Source organism: Acromyrmex echinatior, chromosome 14, assembly GCF_024713525.1.
Source record: "Acromyrmex echinatior isolate Ae372 chromosome 14, ASM2471352v2, whole genome shotgun sequence".
NCBI lineage: Eukaryota > Metazoa > Arthropoda > Insecta > Hymenoptera > Formicidae > Acromyrmex > Acromyrmex echinatior.
Window position 1 is genome coordinate 7,742,840 of NC_141865.1, and position 27,121 is coordinate 7,769,960.

The 27,121-nt window shown below is 35.5% G+C and overlaps 1 protein-coding gene across 2 annotated transcripts in view; it reads right to left on the reverse strand.

Moving 5' to 3' along the window:
- Positions 1 to 27,121, reverse strand: part of CARPA (Carbonic anhydrase-related protein A) — a 168,401-nt gene that overhangs the window by 29,683 nt on the left and 111,597 nt on the right. For both annotated transcript variants that reach the window (XM_011066277.2, XM_011066279.2), the window contains exons 4-5: positions 17,615 to 17,806; positions 755 to 850 (exon numbers count right to left, since the gene is read on the reverse strand). In XM_011066277.2, the coding sequence (XP_011064579.1) occupies positions 755 to 850; positions 17,615 to 17,806 (288 nt within the window). The remainder of the gene's footprint in view (positions 1 to 754; positions 851 to 17,614; positions 17,807 to 27,121) is intronic.

Below are 27,121 nucleotides of genomic sequence, written 5' to 3' on the forward strand. Positions count from 1 at the left end.
AGATTTGTTTGTTTTTCCAGAATTGTACAGCCGTATCTAAAGTAATCGGATTTTCTATTAATTAATAATTATCTAAAAAAATAACATATTACTTTTTTAAAATAATTTCTTGGAATTAGTTGCGATCCATGTGTGTATATTTTCTTGGAATTTATTGCGTAACTATATTTATACATGTCATGCTAGTATGACATGGTTAAAAAAAATAGGATTAAAGTCATAAATTGGCAAAATCCTGACATCAAACCGATTAAACATATACGAGCCCAAAGAAAAAAATTCGTAATCGAAAATCTTCAAAATAAGACTTAGAAATTGCGATTATAAAAGAATAAAGATAAATAATGCACGAAATTTACCGCAAAAAACTATTAAAGAATTTATCAAAAAAAAAAAAATTGCAGAAGTCATGAAACAAACATAATGAAATATTAAATAGTAATAATTTATTAATAAACAAATATATGTTAATAAATTTGTCGTATTTATTTTGATCTACATACTAAGAGTTATGTTAATTTAAAGAGTGCCAAGAAATTTTGGATATGGCTGTATGCATTCTCGATTCTATTGAATGCAAGAAAGTTAAAGCTAATATCTGAACGTTTTAATTACTTACGTTTTTATTAATGACGTGCAAGATTAAATGATTATAAAAATTTATAGCGAAGGAAGTTACATGCGAAAAACTTTTTTGCGGACTTAAACAATTTGAAAAATGGACGAAACTTTCGTCGATAGGAAATTCACTCACCTGCACCATTAACGAGATCGCCACCAGCCCCTGACTTTTATGCTGTGCCTCGCTCATGTTGTGATACAGTTCGGCATTAAAGCCATAGACTTGTATCTGCAACAGAAAACCACAAAGAAATTACTTCCCGGTGGAATCGTGCCGTGAGCATAATCGTATCTCCCGCAACGCGATCATGCCGACAAATTCCGTCCCCGCACGAACAAATTCTCTAGTTTAGAGTTTAGATTCCGGAACATTTCGTGCCCGACGACGCGACGTACCACGTCGTTTCCCTCCGTTTCACCATACTTCTATCTCCCCTCGAGATCGACTCGCTACAATCACGTCTCTGGTCGACCATTACCGGGTTTACTGCAGCTAATTAAACGACTAAACCCTCGATGTATTAAATATTAAGTTTTCCATACAAAATGCAGATAATAAATAAGAATTCTTTATAAAAGACGTTAATGATTTTATTGTATTCAGGAGGTCAAAATCTACAAAAATTATTTCTTTTACACCTTTTTGAGTAAAATCGGTCTCTTTTCAACATCGTCCTTTATTTATGTTTTAAGAAGCAAATAAATTCATATTTAAGTCTTTTATATCTTCTTGCCTTTATAAATTCTTAACTTTATATACCCTGGATATTGTAAAAATTGAAGAAAACGATGGAAGATTCCAGAATGTGATCTGCATGTTCGAGGTATATTTGGTTCCGTCTTTTATGCCCTGAATAAATATTCCAAGAATATTTATCGAACACATACCTATTAAATCACATTCTTACGCGAGTATATAAATCTTCAGAGGCACCAAGATTCTTAAGCGCATACCATATGTGGATGCACTTTTCCTTTGACATTTTTGTGCACCTTCTTACGTTAGAATCTTCGTTTTTACGAAATAAACGGAAATATTCTCTCATAGTATGCACACTTTTTGCAGAAATATTGAACTTTTGCGAGAATAAAGTTTTCTTCGATACCTGATCATATCTCACTTTTAACATTTCACCTCTGCCTTCGTATTTCCCGTATATCTATATATAAAATATAGATATGTATTATTGTTACAACAAATATTCTTTTTCGTTGCAACTGCAATAAGATTTAATAAGGATCTCGACTTATTGTTTTAGAATAAAAATCTGCGCGAATAACTGTATGCAGGTAAGTTGCAAGATGAGATCTATCGCGTGCACACAGAAGAGTAGCGTTCAGTTTATAGAGAAATGGAAACCAAGTCGCTCGTAAAATGTATCTTGTTTTTGGAACATACATCTCGTTTCGTGTCTCATTTCCTGCGAATGTCACATGCTATAAGTTCCGTATGCTGGATAAGGCGCGGAAAAGACACCGACGACGTGTACGTGTCTTTCTCGCGAAGAAAAGGATTTCGTCGCGATCGCTTTTCTTTACAATATTTTCTCTCTCCCTCCTTTTCATCCCCTCTTTCTTTTCACTCTCCTCCCTCCCCTCTCTCGCTGTCTCTCTTTCTTAAAGTTCCCTCTTTGTTTTCCTACCATCCTGTCCTTCTTTACTCTATCCGTATATCTGTTTCTTTCTGCAGGTAATGGCATTGCAACGGCACTTCCGGTTGTGCCTAAGGCATCTGAAATGTCCGCGACGCGCGAGTTCTTCTTCAAAGACGCCAGGATATGCTGCTACAGCGCGATAGGGGCGAAGATGTGAGGGAGGGATACGGGAATAAGAGAACGATGTGAGAAAGAAAAAGATAAGGCGACGCGACAAGAAGAAGCGGGAGGATTGCTGAGAGTGAGTGTAAATTCACTGCGTCTGATCAAAGTACGACTCGTACTACTAGGAATAGGAAAGATTCTCTCCTTCTTCTCATTTTCGTAAAATTCTTCCGACCGCTCCCCTTTCTTCAGTACAGCGTCCTCTCATCGTTTCTGCCTTTTAGCAGGATATATTTTTCTCTTAGTAACTTCTTCACTCATCGAAGAAGGAATTTCTCTCGTTTTTTCCTTTTCACTTTTTTTCATCATGCAATCAAAAAAATTGCATATCATTTAAAATGCGATTTCTGTTTCAATTAGATGAAATTAGATCTAATAAAAAATTTATTATAATCTAAAAGGTCAATACAAATGCACTTTTCATAATTTTATTCTTGTTTGTCGATATTGTATCAATAAACTGTCATGTATACCGATGATAGTCCATTTGATCGAAATAGAATTAGACATTCAAAAATTGTATATCGTGTTTCAAATGCAATTCTATTTCGCACAACTAGATATAATTATCAATCAAAATTCTATTTCGATTAGATGAAGTATCATCGATAGATGGCAGTTTATTAATATTGATATGACAAGAATAAATTAAGGAAAATGTATGCATATTAATAAGTTTTGAAATTCATTAATTTTCAATTCATATGCAAACATTTATAGACATGTAATAATATTATGCGAGATATTTAAATCGATTCTTCTATTTAAAAATAGACCATAATATTGATAAAAAATTAATACTTGTTCTCATTAAAATCATTGATCATTCTGCTAACTAAACATTTATGCGCTTTTATGTGTCGATTAATTTTTCTTTAATTTGCTCATTTTCTATTATCTTAATTTGAGCCTCTAAGATAAACATAATAAAACTAGAAATGAAGTTAATTCCATCGACGTAACTTTCCAACAAGGAACTTAAGAAAGAAGAAATTATGTGAATCAGCAAAGTGACTTATTTCGACGTTTGATTGACGGTTTTTACATGCAAACTGAAAGTTTCAATATTTATCGCAGGTAAACAGAAGTGGAAGTTAGGTACGAAAACAGCAGTCTGTGGAGAGTTCAGGGAGCATTCATTCAAACTTCATGAAATTTAATGCACGAATATATTTCAAGACTCTACGACTGATTTTATAAGGAAAATCAAGTATTTAACTACAATTTTTACCAATATATTCTAAACAATAAAATTTAATCACTTTAATTATACGTATTGATTAGTTATTTAAAGATTGTATTATTAATATTCAAGTTTTGAAAAAAAAATCAGTATTTTTATATTTTTTTTCTTACAGTACCTGATAATAAATTATATTATTTAAAGATTTGTAATTATAAATTTTACATGTGACGCGAATATATTTATAATTAATTGCATGTTAGAATAAATTTCAATTTATTAAAGTTAAAATAGCCAAATATTTTTTACTATTGCTAATGTTAATAGATAGGATTTTGTCCTAGTAACCTTTTTTTTTAGGTCATCTTCTCTTACCAGTCAAAAAAACCGAAGAGAAAAATTGTTATTAAGAAGCATTCTATCGACAAATCAGCTTTCAATGTACTCATTATATTATCGTTGATACAGATCGTAACAACTTTACTCTGAGTATTATAAAGTCACATTAAAAATATCTTTCACGTTTTAAGCCCCTTTCCTTTTATCCGAAATAATTTATACAGCATATAAAATTCCGTTTTGTATCGAAATGTCGAACACGAGCATACTAACTTAATATTAGCAAAATAGTTTTGTGTACGTGCGCTAAAGGCTATGTAAAAATTACATAACATTTTAAATTTATTAGGAATGCGTTACGTGTACATAATTTTTGCGTGATATAAAGTATTTGTTAAGAAAGAAGTAGAATAGTCTGTGTGACAAATAAAAGACATTCCACTGACATTCTTTTTCACGTTTTTCAGGCATGAGTTTTTATTCAGAAATACGACATGCCTCCCTTCGTCCTTCCATTATCCCAAGCCGGGATAAAATTCTGCGGCTCTTATCTACACGGCGATCCCGAAATTCGTTGTCACGAGCGAGCAAAATCCTACTTGACGACCGAGCCAAGGCGGTATATAGCCAAGCTTTCTGAAATTTGCTACGCCCTGGAAATTCGGAATTCACCGCGGGTAACCCGCGAAGTGCCGAGCTGGCCCTCTCTTCCTCTGAGCACCTTCACTTCACGTGTACCATCCGATCTCGACGTATCTTCTGCACTCTCATCCCGATCCGATGCCTCCTTCACGACCATCTTCTCTGCTTTACCCGCCACTTTGCCCGCCACTAGAGCATAATCACCACCCTCTACAAAGACTACGACGAGCCCGCAAACACAGCCGCGCATTTGATAAACGCATTATCCTCTCTTTAAACAGTTCCGACGACAGTCTCGCTGAAGATAATTTTTACGTGTATCTGAAGTTAATCGTCGTCGAGGAACGGATTAACAAAAAATACTACGTATAACTTCATGAAGAGGTGTCGTTTATATATTTGCGATATCCCTCACTTGAGAAAATAACGTCATAATTTAAGTAATATAATTTGCCGTAAAAATAATCTTATTGTATTTATATTTCTCAACATCTGAATGATTGATTCTTATGTATTTTTAGCTATTAAAAAAGAGTATAAAGTTAAAAATGGTTCCATCGCCTACAGATTTTAAGAAGTCAATGATTTCATTTTTAAAAAACTCTACAAATAATTTATAACTTTTTTTCTTTTACTTTAAATATGTGCTAATAAATTTTATTTTAATACCACTTAAAATTGTACATGTATTAGGTGTTGGAATTAATTCGTAGCGTTTTTTAATGAAAGAATGTTATTTATTTCACATGAGCATTAAAAAATACATTAATGAAAGTACTTCCCATCACTTGTAAAACGCTACGAATTAATTCCAACACCTAATATAATAAAAGAGCTGGCTTACGTATAATATGTATAATAAAAGATGACTTTACCATCACATTAATTTTCATATATTGTAAAAAGATATTTAAATTTTTTATACTGCATTAATTATATCACAAAACTTATTATACATAAAAAATTCAAAGCAGAGTTTTTAAAAATTGGAGAATAATGAAGCTTTTTAAAAGGCATATCCTTTTTTTTTTATGTAAAAGCCCAGTAAAAAATACCTGTTGTTGAGAAACAAAAAGTTATTCCACTGTGTATTTATCATGTTGTATGTAAAGAGAGGAATCGCTCAATTTTCGACATACATCATTAAAATAATTTCACGTGAAAAAGAACGCGAGTAATTGGACACGTCTTAGTTTTTAAAAAGCTTTTTACAGTTTACATATTGAATACAGCTAGTTTTAACGAATATGCAAGTTTTTATATCTCTAAATATAATTGATTTAATTTTGCGCTCCACTATAACTGCGCTTGACTTTTGTTTGCTCTGTACGATTTTCTTTTGATATTGAATATCAGATTTATTTTATGTTACAGTAATTCGATACGACATTGTACATATACGACACCGGCATAGCAGTAATAGCAACTGATCCGACGACACTAGTTAACCTATTGGCCTGGACCTGCACGAGGCTATCTTGCAGTTGCAATGCAAGCTACCCGACTGGACACACGAAATTGTCTCGTATGCAAACTTTGTCCGGATCTGATTACAAACAGTCCCCATCGCCTTCGCAAGCAGCAGTTCCTGTATTAACTACATCGAATGTATAAACTTCTGTTTTAAACACAAATAAGAGAGAAGAAAGTCATTTTCAGTTAGAACAGGTCTTGGTGCTTAAAATTCATATGATAAATATATAAATACAATCAGTTCAATCAGGCTATAAAGAATAATTTCACGATCAAATAATTTTCAATTGTTTCGTCGATTTATAACAATAGCATCCTAAAAACCTGTAAATTGTAGCTTATTGCGAAAAATGTCACCTCAGCTGGGATTTGACTTTATTTTAACTTCTCTATAGCCACACATTCATACGTTAAAAAAAAAAGGAAAAAGGAAAATTTTCCGATAAATCCAGATCTACGAAAATCAAATCATAAGCGTTGAGATAAAAGAGAAATCTATTTTTCCCTTAATTGATACGCTCTCGTATTCATAGCGTTATACACGTCCTTTCAGCGCCGTGCCTGTACTTTGGTAGCAGGTGTGATAACGCCCTGCGAGTCACGGCCGATATGAATATTCGATACGCGCGGTTCATTCGTTGGGTGCATCAAGTGTGAAATCAGCGAGTGCCATCGTGAGGGGGTGAACGTACTAAACTGAAAAATCGGCACCTCGGGACAGGCGAGATCGTTTATATGAGGGATGCTCGGTGAACAGTTATAAAATATCAGTATATAAAATATCAAATTTAGAATCGACTTTTTTTTTCTCCCTAAATTGGCACGGAAACCAAATGATGAAATATAAAGTCAGGATATATAAATAAATTGCAATCAAAGAATTAAAATATCTCGATTCGAAACAGAATATATTGTTATGAGTAGCAGATTATAATGCATTGTTAATATAATCCTTGTTCGACAAATTAAAGATCGAAAATAAAGTGGACTTATCAACTCTTAATTTTTCGCTTCAATTCTCCCAATGGTAATTATAATTACAGAAGATTTAAACTTCGTATTATGTACAATTTAATCCTATATTGCAGTGTACGTGCAACAGGACGAAACAAACGATTAGCCGTAAGTAAATAAACCGTAGCCAATAAAATAAGTAGATTAAAACTCGTGCTCCGATAAACTTAATAAGGACAGCAGCATGTCATATTGCAATCATAATTAAAAAATTCAATATTGTCGATCGAAGAGTAGCGAAATCATATCAATCAGAATAACGAAACGTTTGAATATTTTATTTTGGAATTTCATTTTCTCCATGCGCTTATACATTCATGAAAATTAATTTTTTAATAATACAGAAGATAATGTATAGGTCCAAATGAGTGGAAATAGACGAAATATCGCACGTCATAAATAAAATGGTCTTAACTTGATAGGTGAATTAAATAATAATATTGTAATATAAAATCTATCAAATCAATTTTCTTGAGCAAGATCTCCTGAAGCATTCAAACTGACAAGTTCATTAAATATAAGTGTCTTAAATCAACAAAAAATTCATATTTTTCATAGATTAATTATTTTTTTAACATCATAGATGTAATAAGAACAAACTGCGCACTTTTATGAAACTGTCACTATCGATTTAAAAAGAGTGAGATGGTTTGAAAAATGCATCTCTCTCTCTCTCTTCACTACTACTTTTTATTATCGCCGTTTTTCTTATTTGTAATGTTTTATATCTTCTATTTCTTTTTGTTTTTTTTTAATTTTTTACACTTTTGTTGCTAATTGCTCTGTTTTAAAGTTTTTAGACGACTTACTCTCAAACTAAAATAAATGCTCAATCAAACAATCAATCAATTTCTCCCTCCCCTCCCCTCTCTCTCTCTCTCTTTCTCTAAAGTATCGAGTTGAAGAAAAATGCTGATCTGATTGTTCGCGGACTGGATGAGGGAAATATCCACTGGATCCGCAAGTACCGATTATAGGACTAAAATACGTCAAACGCTAATCGTTTTTACTGTTCGACGCAAAATTACCGTTGCGATCTCACGTTGCGTCATTACTTTTTCCCAGATTCGTGAGGACATGCATCAAGGATAATTCACGCATTAGGGGGTGCGCTTATGGCGTTCTTGCGGCCTATGGGCATGCCATCACGATTTCTAGCACAATGCGCTATTCTACTGTGATAGATATACAGCTGTAATGCCGCGCTGCCATCCCCTTACCACCGACCCTTCCACCCGGCGGCTCTATATTAACCCACGAGTGCCGGCTGCACAGACACGAATACCTATACGCCCTATACGGACACAGCGACGTGACAATACACACCGGGATACGCGTGCATTAATATGTAGATGCGTATACGTGTGCACACAGCCGTCTGAGAATTCCTACTATTCATATGTAGATCGCGTCTTGCGTCATTTTGCTTGAAAAACCGCCAAGTACTCCATTACCGTCCAAGCGTTACGTTGCTTTACGGATATGCCCGTTATATCGCGTCAGCAGTTAATTGAATGCGAGGGATTATACTTTCAAATTATTGCTAATTACGTTTTAGCGTCGTTAATATGGTTAACCCCGTGGAACGGCGTGTAAAAAGCCTTTCTTTGCGACGCGCGGATTATCATCTATCTCTGTTTGTCCAGGGCTTTCGGCTATCGCATTTTCACGTCAGTCCACGTCAACATGAGGAAGAAAAACGTTTTCTGCAATATATATTCCAATTTCCCCATCATTTCAAATATCATATTTATAACACTTACAACAATGGCTGGCAGTCGCCGTCGATTACCGCCAGCGGTTTTCGTTTCAATTAAATCAATTATTACATTTCGAGAGAACTGCAGATATTTTATCAAATAACGTACATATTCGCGTGTTCGAGGGGCCGCGTAGTTCCGGTTAAAAAAATTATATACATGTATATAATGATGTAGTGTAAACACAAAATTAATTAATAAGTTTCCGAAGCGGAGCAAGCGTTCGTTACATCATTCCGCGATCCAATTAAGTCGGATCAATATCACGATTATTAATTTATTCATCGGAGTTAGAAATGCCCGCTCTCGGCATACACGCAACACTGGCCGTTGTAAAATTTTAATGACGTTCAAAGTAGACGTCGAGATGCGGCATCCCGCCGAGAGTCACGATGACAGGAACGATGGAGAGCTTTATGTGTGGGGAAAAAAAAGCCGAGAGAGCACTGCTCTCCCTCTTCGGCTCCAGAGCGCGCCGGTGACCTTTTAGTACAAACCGGAAGTAAGGGTGGTGCTCGTGACAACACACAATCGCGACGCGACGAGGGTCGTTCAACTATAAACGACCACTACAATTACGGAAACGCGCGCTAGGGCCTCTCGACTGGTTAAAGCTCTGCACCGAATAATTAAATGAATATACGCTACCATTTCGGATTTCCCTTTATTCCGCCATACGTTTAGCACGCGCTCGTGACTCGCAGTCACATTTCCCTAAAAAGAGTTTCGCTGTAAACTTAATGACGAAGCTGAAAAATTAACAGATTGAAGGAGAGTTCCTAAAAGTTACCGTGAAATATATATAAATATAACGTTACAATAATACGAACGTATTAAATAATTACATGGAGTTTATTACTATTCTCTATTGTTTCATCGTTTTAATTTCTCTAAAAAATATGCATGCGATTTCATAGTGAAAAATCATCGATACTGATATAGGTTTTCTAAAGAGATACCGTCTTATTTTTTGGAAATTAACTACTGCACTTTATTAATATTGATAACAATGTGATCTGTTTTTTTAAACAATATAAAATATGCACATACTATAAATGAATGAAAAACGTTTTATGTAGAAGTGAAAAGATTCTAGAAAATTTTGTATACATTCACTTGTAAGTATTTTGTAAAGATAACTCCTGTGAAAGAAAAAGAATAAGAATATGTAACATTACTGCCTACTGTGTCAGTTTTGGAGCCCACTTTGTCAGATACTAATTTTTACTTATCTTAGTTCAATTATTGCAAAATTGTATAAAGTATTATAAAAACTGTTATATTATCCGATAAAAAAGACTTTTTAGTTTGTATTTATTTTCCTAAAGTTTGACTTTTAACTTTTGTTTACGAAATATTATCCAGAAACAAAATAGTATATTAATATCGGCGATCTTCTTCTATTAAGAAGTTACCTTCTACTAAGAATCCATTTAATTGCTAATTATAATAATAGATGTTAAAATCAATGACGATCATTAATTAATTAGTAAATAAACACGAAACGTAAGCTAACATTTAAGGAAATTTTGTCATCTTTGCAGGACCCATTTGCGTGATGAAGTGCACCGATAACGATGGGTGGCTAAGGTATTAGCGTCCTTCTAGACAATTCCGAACGGCCGCGTTCCATGGGCTGGACGCCATGCAGAAATTAAACCAATTATGCCTGTCAATTTGTGTACGCTCTGGTGGCATAATCATAGCACTCGAATCCCGTGCCACGTTGTTTGACCATTAGCGGGTATACCGGCTGTCAGCGTGCCGTTCCTATCAAAAGGACCCTCGGTATCCTACGTCGCATTTGCACTGCCACCGTTCTGTTTCGGTTTTGGTGCCAAAATTAATCGGTCGATTGCTTAAATTGAAATCGCGCGGAAAATAATAAATCATGAAACGTTTTCAAAAAGAAAAACAACAAAGAGACAAGGCAAAAGAGAGAAAATATCGTGTCGCAAAAATCACGATCTAATATTTTCATTTCAACGCGTTCATTTGATAATTAGATTTCTAAAAATTAGTAGCAAACAAGTGCGATAATAAGATCTTTTGACATTTTCTTTTTAAAGATAAACATTTATCTATGAAAAACAAAAACGATAAGATAGCATTTTATCATTTACGTGTATGTAAATAGATCTAATTTAATTAAAATAGGAAACTTTTAATTAGCAAATTATCGGTGCAGTAAAGTTTTAATTATTTTCTTCATCAAGCGGAGCTTAAATTTTAGCTAGCATAAAAACCGAACGTAACTTGCAAAATTTTCCTTGCGCTATGAAATAGCTTAATAGCATAAATTTTTAAATACTTTAGCAAAAATCACTCTTTTCGTATATAAATTATTTTTAAGTTCAGATCTATGGATCGATCTATATTCGTTGGACATCACATTTCCTGAATAAATCCCTTCTAACTCGATCTCAAAGACGTATTGAGTAAAATCGCACCGACGTTTCTTACGTGATCGATGGCGGACAATAACACGCAACGCGCGCGGTCTCGCCCAATTTGGCCGGGCACGGCCATAAATTCGCGAACGGTCTCGACAGGGCCCTGTCGGCCGAGTGGATAGTGGTACTCGCGTTGGACATCCGTTTCGCGACGCGCGAGAGGGACAGAGAGAGAGAGAGACGGAGACCCTATTCGAGGAGCGCGTACTCGAGGCACTCCATCAGCTGCTCCTCGAGTAGGCTTTCGGCATCAAAGCGGCTCGTCCCTCAAACACGCTGGTAATGGGTCAGACTCGCTCGAGTGTCGTGGCTCTTGGAATCCCCTTGTCCTCCTGGGCTAGGGCTTTCAGACCGAGCCTTCCTCCCCAAACCAACGTTCAGTTCCCCAGTCACCAACCGCCGTACCAAACCGCCAACCCGCCCCCCGCTTGGTACATGACCGCCAATCCTCTCCTTCCCCCTGGGCTTTCCGAGCACACGTATTAATGCAGATTTCATTATGCACGCTGCCGACGCCTAGAACCGTGATTCAGCGTACTCTGCCGTCAAGTGTTTACGCGGCCAAGATGCCGCCGCTGCAGCTTGAATTATTCGCATCCCTTTGACGCCAGGGAACTATACGGAGCCCTTCACCGCCGCTGATTAATCGCCCAGCTTTTTAACGCGCCGTTGCCGCTAACGACACCACTGTTACATTTGAATGCAAATCGTGCAACGTGCTTGTGCAGCGCACGTAGCCGCGCACGGAATTGTTAGCTCTGTCTGATGGATCATCAATAAAAAATGTTTATTTCTTTGCAATAATGTGAACGAGCCAAAGAATAAAATGTCTGATAAAAAACTAATCTATATGGATATAAAGTTTGTTTTTTTGTTTTTTCTGCACTAGAACTTTTCTTCTCGTTTTCATCAAATTCCAAACTTATTTATGTACCTATTTCACTTGACTAAATACGTTTAATTCGTAGTAATTATTTGATTCAAGTATTTATATATTTAAGTATGTATATATTTAAGTTAAAATATACATGAGTCATGTCAACATGTTGTTTGTTTGAATTAACAAATATTTGTTTGATAGCCCGTGACCACCGAATTTAGTTGAATCGACTAATATTTTTTTGCAACAGCAACTTTTTTCTTAGTGTGGAAGAGCTAAAAAATAAAACTTCTAATAAAAAATGTATCTATGGTTTATTCTTGATTCCTGCACTAAACTAGAACTTCCCTTTCCTCTTTCACCAAATTTTAAACACACCTATTTTACCTCAAGTACCAAAAATGTAAATTAGTCCAGCTATAAAAAAGTGAACTTGTATAATTCTTGACGGAGTTACATTGGCATATTAGAATTTCGATTTTATAATCGCGAGGGACGATGATCAGAGATCGCGATTTGATATTTAATTTTACGGTACGGTCCGTACATACCGATGTTTCAATGAAAGCGATCTCTTTCGAAATTGAGCGAATAACTTTTGTCATCAAATACACAAACATCTATTGAACACACGGTATTATATGGTACAGTACCTAGCATAATATACCGTGGGTACCGATGCCAAATGTAATTGTGTTTGCTTTCCCCGCTGGGAGTACTGAATTAATGATCAATAAACATGCTATGCTCTCTTTATTGACTATAATGTCATACACCGCGCGATTATCGTCTGTTATATTTATCTCCTAACATTCGCACCTTTCCAGACTACCTCCAGGGCTCCTAAAATTCTCCGGAAGTGAAATATCTGAATGCTTTATTAATTAAATAATATCCTGCATTTGGCACAAAATTTAAGAAAATTAATAATTTTAAGAAAATTTATGTGCAATAAAATAAGATTCTCCCTCTCCAAGAATCCTTCATATTCTTTTGCATAAAATAAGTTTTTTATCTCATTCAAAAATTATCCTATAAAAATAATCCTCTTTTTATATAATTTTGACGTCTTTTTCTTTACTTAGTGGCAAACCCTTCTTCAGTTGAAATCGATTCGGCAAGCGGAAAAGTACATGGGATCTACTCTTCTTGCAGCTATCAAATTAATTCACATATGCTCTCGCATAGTCGATGTCCTATATAGAAGAGCGACGTAAGCTAGACAAGGGGGGGGGAGGGTAGACCGTGCGATGGTAAATGACTAGCTTTGATTCACGACGCCATTGAAAGCCCGTTCCTCACCGGGGACGCAAGGATATAATGACCAGCCATATTTGATGCTTTTCCTGGTTGTCTTGCGAAACAGCAATGCATTCGTAACCCTTTCCCTCCCTTCCGTAGAGCACTAAATCATATCGAATTTTAATGGATACGGAAAAGAAAGGGAAAAAATACGATTTACACGTATGTATTCTACATCGTGTGCTTTTTCTTCAGCGCGCGATTTGTTGGAAAATCTATGCTCCGCATATCAAGATGGAAACCATGTATTCGGATGCCTGTGCACGTCGAAATAAAAATACACTTCTAAAACTCGGAAACTGCATATCTAAATTCCTCGTGTCTTGAACTAGATGGTATTCAACATTCTTCCATTCACGTATCGCGCCTGATATCACATGCACACATTCGGAAGAATATATGAGATCGATATTCCCTGAATTTTTCCCCGTATATCTTATATATCATGCTTTTGAAACGAATTGGAAAAATAGGTTTTATCTCTAAATAAAGATAGCTTTATCGATGTTATAAAATAGCTCGAGAAAGTATCTTAAAAATTATTCCATCGTAATATTATTTTATCGACAATAAAAAATATTAGAAAAACATTTCTCTGGAAAATTATTTAATAAATGGTTTATATTTCATAAAGATTTATTTTATTTGTGCTTCTGTTTTTATTTATTTCATTTATTCATTTATGTATTTCATAAAAAGCTACTTTTATCAGGATTTCTGCAAATTGAATTCTATATAAAATGCAGCAGTAAGCAAGATCGTATTTGATTTTAAAATTAATCGTTAATGTAAAGTAAAAGTAAATAATAATAATAAATGGAAAAAATTTATTAATATAAGTAACAAAAATAAGCGAAAAAGATCTTATTTGACCAAAGTGATTCTTGATGCCTACATCAGAAAAGATTTCTGATTGAAAATGAACATATCAATGTCAATCAGAATTTTGGTTATTTTAACTAAAATTATAATAGATTCAATCAAAAAACTTGCAATGCAATTAGACTCTTTTTCCAATGTAATAATATTTTTAAATGAATTTTACAATTTCCAGTTAATACAAACAACTACGCATGAATTAATTTTCTATTTAAAATTAATTAAATAAATGACATATTTTAATACATAAATAAATAAATTTTTACCATTTTTTTAAATCAATATATGTAATATACTGTAAATAAACGATTTATTACGACTTAGAAGTTCGTTTATTTAACAGTGTCTGCAGTATTTAAATTAAATTACCATTAATGTTTGTAACTCATTACCGCTGTCTGAGGGGATTTTGCGACCAGGAAGTTGGTTATTATTGGTATATTGAATTTTACGTACACCGTTTTAATAAATGAGAAATCCGTGTTAGTCGTATCATCGATTCGACATCTTACAAATGCATTTAGACTTCTTGATTATCGATTCTCAATAATTACCTCTGGTTGCGCGGATTCATTAATCTGCCCTTTTTAGTCATTAAGAAAAAAAGGATAGGAAAGTATCCTTCGATCTGTATTTACGAGAAGTACTAATCGATATTGCATTTCCGCCGATTTAACCGCGCTCGCGCGCTTTCGGAAGTTTAATTTTTTAGCAGACTTGGTAATACCGCGCTCGTGTGGAATCCGTTCGGCTGCATCCCGCCGCGAATTTTTCCATCGCAATTTATCTTTCAAAGAATATCGGGTTGGCTTCTATTTTTTATCATCCGATGTCGCGCTTATTTTCTTCATATATCGATTTTTTTTACAAAGCGGATTTTAGAAATTTTTAAATGGATCTTTTACGATTACATTTATAACAATTGTATCTAGAAAAATTGAAACCAAACGTGAAAATGTACTATAATATAGCGTTGCAATCTCAAAGAGACAAAAATAGTAATAAAGTCATCATCCGCTTTTAGGAACTATCGTATAAATGATGGCTGATTGCGCTATTATTTTATCGTATAAATAATGGCTGATTGGGCTATTATTTTATAGATTTAAGAAAATTGGATTGGAAAGATGGGAGACTGAATGAGTTGCTTCCGAGAGAAATAAATGGGTCACAGTTAATTGGGCCGCCGGCATGTCCCGTTTATCGAATGTTTAATTTGTCTCGTTACGATGCCGGCACGTAATTAATTTCAATTAATTATATCGTCATTCCCGGGTCATCCTCCGCTCTCATTTTACGGCAATGATTCTACATACAGTTTATTCGCGAATAAAATCACGTACGCCAATATGTAGAGTTTTACGAGAGGACCGTGAGCGCCGCGTGCCCGTGTCACAGACGCGGTCGCCGACTGCATTGCGGTTATAATTAATTGGCAAACTGCAAATTACATGATAATTCTAATTATTTGTCGCTTTGTAAAGCGATTGCTAGGATAATGGCATGATTAGAATTTCATGATTGTCTGTACCGCGCGTTTGTGGTTACCGAAACTGAAAACCCCGGGATTGCAGTTGTAAGTATCGTTTTACTTGTATACTGCCGTAGGATAAACTATATAATTAATTAATAACGTAGATAACTGCGCGAACTTATGAACGTCTCTCAAATCTTAAAAATGTTTCTGCTTTACAACTTCGTCGCAAAGTATACTTATTTCTTATGAAATTCAATATATTCTTCTAACATCTTTAATGATATTCTACCAATTACTTCTTAAATGAACGTTCTTGCTAGATGAGATACAGAACTTCGAAGAAAGTATGAACTTTAGGCGATAAAATTTAACTTGCGAAAACTTGAAAAATTTATTAAATTGGAAAGCGCACATTAACTTTGGAGAATCAATTGTTTTTCAATAATTAATGTGCTAAAAGCGGATATTTATATTAACTACGATATCAAATTTTTCATTATTGCAAATTGAATAAGGACACTGATTTCAAAATCAATTGAATGTGAATCATTTCAAAGCACAAATTAGCAATCAGCTGTTTCGATGTAACGATTATTTAAAACGCATTTTACGTATCAATTTTGAAATGAATTTCGATTACTGCCTCACACAACTCTACTATAATGGCTTCTCCAAAAGGAAAAAAGAATTTATTATGAGCGATGCGGGTATTAATGCATCGATTTATAATTAACATTCGAACTGATTCCTGAAATGGATTCTCTGTGAATTGCATCTATCTGTTAAAATGCATCTATCTGTTAAAATGTAAGCACTTTTAAAGGCATCGCAAATCTGCGATTCAATTATCTAGCAAAAATAATTTTTCTTTCACTTATTAGCTTCGTTAATCCCTTTCTCATTAAGGATTAACGTCAGGAATAACCTGCGTATATTCAGCTTTCTAAAAAATATAATGGATCTATGGGATTGCTACAAAAAGTTATTTAATTTTATATTTATGAATTCAAAAATTTAACAAAAGAATGATTTAACAAAAAGACCTGTTTTTTCGTCCTCGCCCATTTTTTGGACCTCGAATTTCAAACTTTTTTTTATGCTAAATAGTACTATATGATGTAACATTAATTCTAGAAAAATTTGAAGATGAGCATGGGAAATATGAAGGGATGAAAGTGATGGTTTCTCATAACCCATGAAAGTACACGAAACTTTTCCATACCAAGGAATAAAATATATATTTAACGAAGTGAAACATATCGTTTCTTATGGATTTTTTTACGTTAGATTCAAATATGACCTTAGTTTTCGTCTAGCATGAAAATTCCCCGAGATAGATGGAGTTAAAGTGACACTTGACACCGCCTCTCACAGATCGGGGTGCTTTTTTTAATGTGAGTCCCCTTTCGTCTCACAGATCGGGATGCTTTCATCCTCTTGTATCTCCGGAACAACCTATGCTCACCTTGAAATTTTACTGGAATTAATGTTTCATCTAATCGTATTATTTGCCATAAAAAAAAGTTTAAAATTCGAGGTCCAAAAAATAGGCGAAATTTGTCATCATTCTTTTCAAATAAAAATGTACAATTTTTCTGTTAAAATTAATCAGCATATTTAATTATGCGATTACTTTTCATTAAAATATAGATTTTGTTTACGATTTTATTGGGCATAACAATATTGCGATATTAATTGACTGTTACTAATTCAAGTACAATTAAAATATGCTACGTAGCCAGAATGTTTCTGATATGTTTATTTTACTCACTTCAGCGGGAAAAGCATAGTTGTTAATACGATGCTCGGAACCATGACCATCGTCCATTCCGTAGTGAATATATATTTCTTCAAACTGATAGTGATAGGCGAGAGGGCCACCCGTTATATTGACTCGTATCTTCGCTTCCCTGTCTGCTCTGAATACCAGGAATTGCCCAGTATTATGTAAGTGTCCGGAAATCTGAAAGCAAAATTGATTGTAGTTTGTTAGTATCAATAACAAACTTGGTCAGCAGAATGCAATTAAATAGATTCATTCAGACAGCAGTCTAATTGCATTAATTGATTGATACGGCAAATGAAAAGAAAGTTCGTTATACATGCACAAAATTAATTCGAATCCTCTTGAGTAATAATAAAGTGACAATAAATGTTTAAATTGTTATAAATATTATTTGGAAAAAATTAAATAAAAAAATTTTTAAGTTTAATAATATTTTTAAAAAACAACAAATCATTTACAAATTATAACAAATTTACAAATTATAAGGTAATATATCATAGACTACATAGTTTTGGTATAAATTCATTTTTCAAATAAGTTTTTTTATCAAACTTTTGTTGGTGATAATGTAAAGAATTTTTAACACTAATTCAATGCACTTTAGAACGAGAATTGCAAACAATGAGAGATTCGCATGCCTTATCGTAATGAGTTGCATAAGAGCGCGGTTGCAAAGATGTCTACAAGAAAGGGCGGCAACTCGTCGTCCGCGGGATAATTGATTAGGCATTTAATTGGATGGAATAGCAAAACCAGACACGGTGCCATGTCGCACAGGAGCTCCGGCAAAGTGCAAGACGAGGCCGGAGAAGTCCATTTTCTTGTACGTCGCCGAGAACCTGAATTATGGCGTCATCAGTTAGAAATAATGAGGTAACCTCGGGGAGAAGCCACCCGCGGAAGACACGTCGGCAAAAGTCGTCGGGAGATAACTTATTATTTTGCAATAGATTTTTGGCTCCTTTGACCTCCTTTCTCTACTCCGATCCTTCTCGTCTTCTGCGCACAACGATTCTTTCTCTCTCCCTCTCTTTCTCGCAAAACTTACTACATTAATATAGAATCTTTCTAAGATATCTTGTGCTCAATAAAAGATGACTCCTACAGAAACTGAAGCCAATATTTCGTTACATGTAAAAATATTTTTTAATCTTCTATTACTTTTTAGAACAAATTTAATAAAATGACAAATCATTTAGGTACGAGGTAAATTATATTATAAAAAAGGGATATAAATTAAATAAATACGTAAAAGTGATATAATTCATAAATATATAAAATTGTGCCTTTAAAAAAGATTAGTACTGTTGTATCTGTAAATATATACTTTATATTAGATGGAAAATTGTTGTAATTTTACATGTAACTTTTTTTTACAGTGTACAAGTTACAATAATTTTGTATCGCAAATTTCAATGAACGCATAATTCTTTCTAAATTTAATTAATCCCACATCGATCGTTACTCTCACTTTCTCATCGTTGTTTCCTCCCGAATTCATTAAGATATGGGAGAGTGGCGGCTCTCCTTACAATGACAGAGAGAAATGAACGTGAACAGGCGGCGCGACGGCTTTTCCCCGACGCGTAGAGGAGAGTCAATGATGCATAACTCATTATTTCGCGATAGATTTCCACCCTCCAGTCGCCAAGAATTATTCGTCCGTCCCCCTCGTCTTTTTCGTTCGCTCGAGTTCCTTTTTCTCTGGTACCACCGTCTCCGAACTTGGATCAATGGAAGGAGACTCAGTGAGAGACCGGAAGGAAGACTCACAGCGGAACACGGTACTTCCGCACGATTTCGAATGGGCACACAAAAGCCGCCCTTCTTTCAACGAAACTCAAAGTTCGGTCGGGAGTGGATCATCTTCCATCCTTACGCCCCCGTCTTGTGAAGCTACCCCTCTCGTCGGTCGTTTCGCAAAGTCGTTCGCCTCGGACCGAACAATCGTCATTGCGCATTCTGGCTGGCTGCCGTAGAATCCACTCCCATTTTGTTCCCACAGGAGCTGCAGAATTCACGAGCGATGTTGGGTAATGGCGGTCGACGGGAAAGTAGGAGGGAGACGTCGAGATATAAGAAGCGCGTGGGGCCAAATCTTCTTAAAGTTCATCGACTTCGCGGCGCGGCGATGTTTCACGATTAATACCGACTCTACCGACAACTTCCTTTTTCAGGTAATGGGAATGCCGGTTGGGAGAAGTCATGAGAATAATCGAGTTTCGCAGGAAAGGGTTGAAAGGAGAGGAGGAGAGTGCTTAGTTAAGAGCACGCTAGACTCTTGATGTAAAGTCTGGTTCCTGTGGAGTGTTTACGAGATTGCCGAAACTCGCTAAATCCGTTTTCCATACGGACTGCAATTTCGCGATTACGCTCCAGGAATTCGGGAACTATGAAAAATGGATTTAGTTGCATAATGTACGAAAGCTGACAGGCGTTATATTTGGCTCCTCGAGCTTTCCCATTACGATCTTTATTCGTGATCGAAGGCCGCAGTAGAAACGAACAATGTTTGGTCAGACGGTGATTGGTTCTTTCCGTTAACCGGAACATTTTTCTCTACGTAAGCTCTAAAAAAAGCGTCGTAAAAAAGCTTGAAGTACAGAATGCAAGTAAATCTCCTCCCGGTGATTGACAGAAGAAGGTTGAAAAGTCTTTATCTACCCATGACTAAAAGATGTCATAAAGACATCTTTTGGTTGACATTTATGTCTAAAAGATATCTAAAAGATATCGTAAAAACATCTTCTAAATATTGCGTGTTGTCTGGATACAATTCAAACGTATTATAACTTCATAATACGAATTGTACAATCATCTAACATTTCCATTTCGAAATCAAATGACCCGTTGTTGTAGCCGAGGATGAAGCATTCCACATAATTATTTTGTTGATTCAAGAGATTATTTTCAGATTTGTATTTAGCAAAATTTTTAGATATTTCAGCAAAATCATTCTTTCCGTGTACACCAACCAGCAGAATTAAGCTTTCGCGTGAAACGAAGGAAATCAAGGTAGTCGAAGGATTAGTGGAAATGCCACGAAAGACCTCCAAAAGCCGGTTACGGAGTCCAACATTGTCCGGTAATTAACACGAATCGAACGACCATCGGAATCGCCTCGCACGCGACTCACGTACGTTCATCCCCCTCCCTCCCTTCCCTGTACTCGGAATACGAAAAGCTCGCCTCGCTCGCGTGCCTCTTTCTCGCACAGTTAACTAACAATCCGCTCTGTTTATAGAACAGTTAAGGTCATTTCATGCGCCGCGACAGTTTCTTACACCGTTCTATGATCGGGTTTATCGAAACGTGCCGCTTCAATTATGGCTGCGCCGACCACAGAGACACGTCCGGGAATTGGCAATTTCGGCGCGACGTAAGAGAACGCGCTCGTTACAGCTTCGATTATAGCAAGTCCGGGGTATACACATACAATTCGCTAGTTTCACGAGGGAATTGTTCGTGCGAAGAAACGTACTATGGTATCGACGGGCCGTTAGCAGTGTGCTTTAGTGTGCGCCAGAGATAGAAGTAACTCGTAAAGGCCTGATGCCGTTTCAACCGAAATCTACTCGATCACTTGTTGCAATAAAATTACAGGCAAGCACACAACACACACACACACAACGCCGATATACAGAATATACTAAATTTTACTTTACAAAATTTTTAGATTACTTTCGTGACTTGCTAGATTATTTTAAAATTTATTATAAAATTTCTTCATTACAATTATTTATAATTCATTAGATATAATTCATTAGATATAATTCATTAAAATTTCTTTCATTATAATTAGAATTTACTATAACTTCAATTTGTAAGACAATGCGAGCCAATTATTTAACTGTATTGTTGTTAAATAAATTACTAAAATATTTATGATTAATATGTGCTTTAAATAATCATGGAAGAAACAGTCATGGTTGAATTAACAAGATATATTTGATTAAGCTTCGATATAAGCAAACAGAATTTCTGATGACTAAAATCAAATATTTTGGTAGGTAACCTTTAGGTATAATATCGGTTAGAGTTCGATTAATGCATATGTAATAATATCCAAATATCTGATTATTATAATTACAAGGGAAAAGAGCATGGTTGAATTAACATGATAAATAAATAGTTTGATTATTGTATAATTCAAGTTAATTCAACTAATTTTTTTCAGTGTAAGACTTTTTACTGTTTTACATTGAGAGAAAAAAATGGTTGCAATTACCATAATTTAACTATAATTTATAGGTATTTTTAGAATAATTATGGATTTATAATTGTTTGAATCGTGCAAATAATGTGCTATTAATAAGTTTCACATACACTGCTTGAAAATCGTCAGTTTTTTCTTAACATATTTTTTTAGTTATCATTACTACATATAAATAATAAATAAAAATTTGAGAATAATTATAATATATTCTCAATACTATAATTAATAATTATTTTATCATGCAATTGTAGTCACAAATATCAAAGACTTTTCTCTCGTATTTTAATCTATTACATCAATTTATACAAAAATCTAACAATTTATGATCTTGGAATAAAATACTGACAATTAAACGTCAAAATCCATTCCATTATATCACCGAATTGCAGCAGATGGGACAATAGCGAGAAGATCCGGATAGAAATTGACCGAGGAGAATTAGGTTTCACCGGAAACGTAAGTTTCTATAGCGAAATTATGGTATCTCTACCGTATCTACGTGTGCTACCGTACTTGAAACGATCTATAGACGTTTTCGCGGGCGAACTGGCCATACGAACAGGCTCTGAGAGAAAGCGAGAAGGACTGGAAGAGAGATGAAACGGCTGGAACGAGCTCCGCTGAGCCGAAGACGTACGTTCGACTCCAGGAGGTGCCCGAGCGGTTCGTTCTATTGTTTAATTTAAGTGCCAAAGTTTTAACCGGGTTAAACGGCGTATAAATTCACGAAGTCCCCTTCCCCGGGTTTCGCACGACTTCGTCGTACCAACGGGGGTTGGTCGGTCGGTTGGTCGGTTGGCGTCGACTATGAAACGGCCCGAGACCACGTTTAAATAGCGGGACCAGGCGAGACCAGGTCGTGACGTCACAGTGCGGTTTCCGTCGCACGAGAAGCCCTGCTTCGTCTCGCCTCACCATACGCTTCCTACAAATCAAGGGTCGAGCTCGAATCTCATCCTTGCCAGAAACTAAAAGATTCGTGTTCTCTTCAAGAAAAAGATTCTTCAAAATTATATACAATCTTTGACAAAGAAAGTTATACACGCACAAGTTTAGATAAAAAGACCATTATCTCGGAAACAATGACAAATACATATGTTATAGCATTATTTCGATTCCTTCCGACAAGACTTACGAGAAAATAAGTATCCCATGTGTTGAAGCTGTATCTACCATTGTTATCAAGAAAACGATCGCAAAATTTAGATATCTGCAGGTATAACTTTTTTTAATCAAAGAGTGTAAATATGTACATATAAAAATATATATATAAATAAAAAAATATATATATTTGCTTCTTCTTTCACTTTAATTTCTTCATTTTATCTCACTGCTAACTCAATCCTTTTTCTCCGACCCTTCTGATTCCTGCCTTGAAGTGAAACTTTCAAAAACTTTGCGCCCTCTATGTGTTTGCCGCCGCGTGTGATTTCTCGGCGGTTTCACGCCGCTTGTTTCAATGAAAGAGGCGAGGGTCGGCGCGGTTAACAGCGCGGTAAGAGGTAGGAGGATACTTGAGAGAACTCTCTTTAACGCTTCTCTCATTGCGCGCACACGAAGGGAGGAAGCCGCTTGCTGGAGGGTAGATAAACAATGAAGAGTCCCGTTCGTGGCTCGTTTCAAAGCGCGGTGGAATGCATCCGGTGACGATGTAGCTCGCGCATAGCTCATGAGAAACACGGCTACTGACGGCGACGTGGAAAAGATTGACTCTACGATGAGGGCGTAGCGAGAGGAAGCAATGGAAACGAGATCGCGTGAGGGTGAGAAGGAAACGATAACGGTGACAAGAACGGGGAACGACAGGGCGAACGATACCTCGAGAGCGCGTTTAAACCTTTTCACGTGCATTTCCGCGGAAGACACTTTGTGGTCTCGGTCTCTGCGCTCGGCGAAGTCGAAGAATGCGCACTTTTCTCCCTTTCTCTTTTCTTCCGTGAACGAGAGGAAACAGGAACAGGAAGCGAAATAGGTATCACATCTACGACTTCCGCGAGAATAGGATGGGTGGACAAAATAGCTGGTTGCGCTGAATAACGCATAGTACGAACAAATAAGGACGCTGCACTGATAAAGTCGAAGAAATAAGCGAAACGCATATATAGAATAATGTAAAAGAGAAGCCACGACGTTGGTAAAATCGCGAAGGAATCAAACAAACGCATAGAATAACGTGAAAGCGAAGCCAAGAAAAAGGGAAGTAGAAAAGTTGTGCGAAATTCATCGGTTCACAAATATATAATATATATCTATCGAACTCATCTTCCGCAAATTTTCTATTAACCTGCTGTATCGGTTTACACGCAAAGCGAAACGTTTGATATTTATTGTTATATTTTAGGCGACATTTATTGAAGCGATAAAGATTGTAAAAGATACGAACGCTCTTTTATACCTCACGCAACGAAACGCGATAAAAGGAGTCAACATTGAGAGACACCGACGTCGCAATAATACCTTCGTCGCAAGCCAGTTCTGGTCGCTTGCATCTGGTACAAAAGAGTTATTGTCACGATCGCGCCGTATTTATTGTATCCCTTCGCGGGCAATATCGTCGCGCGGGAGTTTTCGGTCAGCGTCTCGCATGGAGAGACTGGCGAAATACGGCGGCGGGACTCTTATCCATCTGCGAAAACCCGTATCCAATGCCGTATCCGAAAGAGGACATTGTCACGGTAGTCGGGCATTTTTCATGTTCGCTTTTCTGAGGAATAACGCCCCGAGACCGCGGCCCATGCCAGTGTGCGGTGCATGTCCCGTGGAAAATGATGGGAGCACATTGAACATGAGAGGAAAGAGGTGACCATATAACGCTTCGGTGCCGCGATAGAAATATCTTGGTGAAAACGTTACGTTTATAGTATACAGATCGACAGAATTGAACATTGAGGGAAAATTTGTTAATAATTGTGACTGTAATTTCATCATAATTATAATTATTATAATACTCTATAATGTTAGTAATAATAATAATATTTATTGTTCTAACGAAATATGTATATAGGTAACGAAAATGACTGTACAAATTATGGTTATTGTTATTAAAATAGTTGCATTTAACACAATTTAACTATAAATAACGATAATTTAGAATCGTCTTCGGTGCCAACTATATTTTTTAAACAGAATTATAAATATAGATAATTATTGTTAATGTCACAACTGTAATTATGGTATCATGTAATTATTGACACAAATACCAAACTTAGCTCAGTAAATAAAACGATATATTGAACGAAAGTGATGTAAATTGATAGAAATGAAAGCCATGATAAAGAAACAACAGAACATTGTTAGATTTTGTAAAAAAAAAATTTGTTTTATCGAGATATTTTTTCATACAAAATACATATAATTTTATAAAGCAAGCCAGAAAAGCCATTTGAAAAATATGTATTAAAAAAATAGCGCACGTTATTTTTATACGTGAATAATAGAGTGTGATATTTTAAGCAAGTAATATGTGTTTCATTTTTCTCTTCTGTCGAAATCCCACAATATACTCGCATGTATAATTTTCACTACTCTTTTTTATTCCTCTTGGTAAAATTCGAATTATAGAGTTGTATTCCGAAAAGATATGAATGAGAATATAAATGGAGATGTAAATCGAGCAACGCGCGCGTTACAAGTTCTTCCATTCTACATCGAAAGTTCATACTTCTTCTATATCGAAAGTTCACAGAGACTTTCCGTTCATGCATTTATAAACGGTTTTCGAGCCCTCAATATATTCTTCAATGCGCTCATACTACATGCATGAGTCACTTGTAGTACATGCAAATAGGCGAAAATTCAAAATAACAAATATGTACGTAAGAAATATAATATATTATCTCTAATAAAAAAAAATAATAGATGTTTTCTTCAATTACGCGATTTTTTCGTATGATTTTCTAAAATTTTCATGTCTGGATGTCTCCATCCGCTGAAAAATTATTAAAAGTTACTATCATCAAATCCCGAGCCGAGCAGCTTCGAGCTGCAGACGAGTGGTATGATGAATAAATGTTTCCTTAATGGTAAATTAACGTTCCCCGTGGCTCTTGGAGGCATCCTCACTGATGGAGCGGAAATCAGCGTTAAATAGGTGGCCTCGTAATTAATGGCTTTATTATCGAATCAACGAACTCGGCCAGTGAAAAATGGACAGCGAGAAAGTGGAGCAGCTCTCGCCGGTGAATTCCAAATCCATTACTATCACGTGACAGCTCTGGGAATACTTTTACAGTAACCAACCCGATTTTATCCTTACTTTTCGCAAGGTGTTTCGAAGCAAATGAATCATTTCTAGCGTTTTAAGTTTAATTTAATACCGATATTAATTTTGATTAAAATATCGGCTTAATAACTTGGTGCAAATTTTATATGACGCTTCGATGTTAAGTCAATCGCTACATATAACTTTATCTTTTATAAAAGTAAAAAGATATAATTTTATATTTGTATCTATTTCACAATGCGGAAATTGTCATATAATGTAATAGTTTTCTTCCATTTTGCAAAATAAGAATTCCGGTAAATATAAAATTTTAGCATACATATTATAATAAAAGCTATACAATTATGTAAAATGAAAATTGCTGTTATATTTAACGTTAAACAGAATCATATATTTATTCAGTACGTGAATCGAGTTACATTGTGTAATTATGAAATTTCATTAACGTGTACTGCATTTATTTTTCTAGCTGCGATGCCATTTATACTTCATTTTATTCGAGATAATGTGCACCAGGCTTCAAATAATTAAAATAATTATCATATACTGTTATAATTTTATTCTGACTTGTTTTAATTATAAAACGTGGCTATTTATATATATATGTGTGTGTGTGTGTGTGTGTGTGTGTGTGTGTGTGTGTGTGTGTGTGTGTGTGTGTGTGTGTGTGTGTGTGTGTGTGTGTGTGTGTGTGTGTGTGTATATACACACATATCGATCTTGCGAGCAAAGTAACTCGATTGCAATACGCATAATAGTGAGTGACGCGTAATTACATGCGATAGTCAACATATTTAAACGTATCCGTTGTAAACAATGTGTCATGAGTCATAATGAGTGACCACGTTTGGAAATCATTAATATCAATGAGAGGTATCTCTCATTACCTGTCCGCCAAACGCAAAAACCCAAGCAATTTAATCATCCCGCCGAGGGATACCCAGTATGTACTTCGCTTGACTAACGAGCGTCCATCAGACGACTCTTTCGTCTTCATTTGAAGTGGACGTGCACACGGGACAAGACTGAACTTCGGCATTTTACTTCTTCGTTA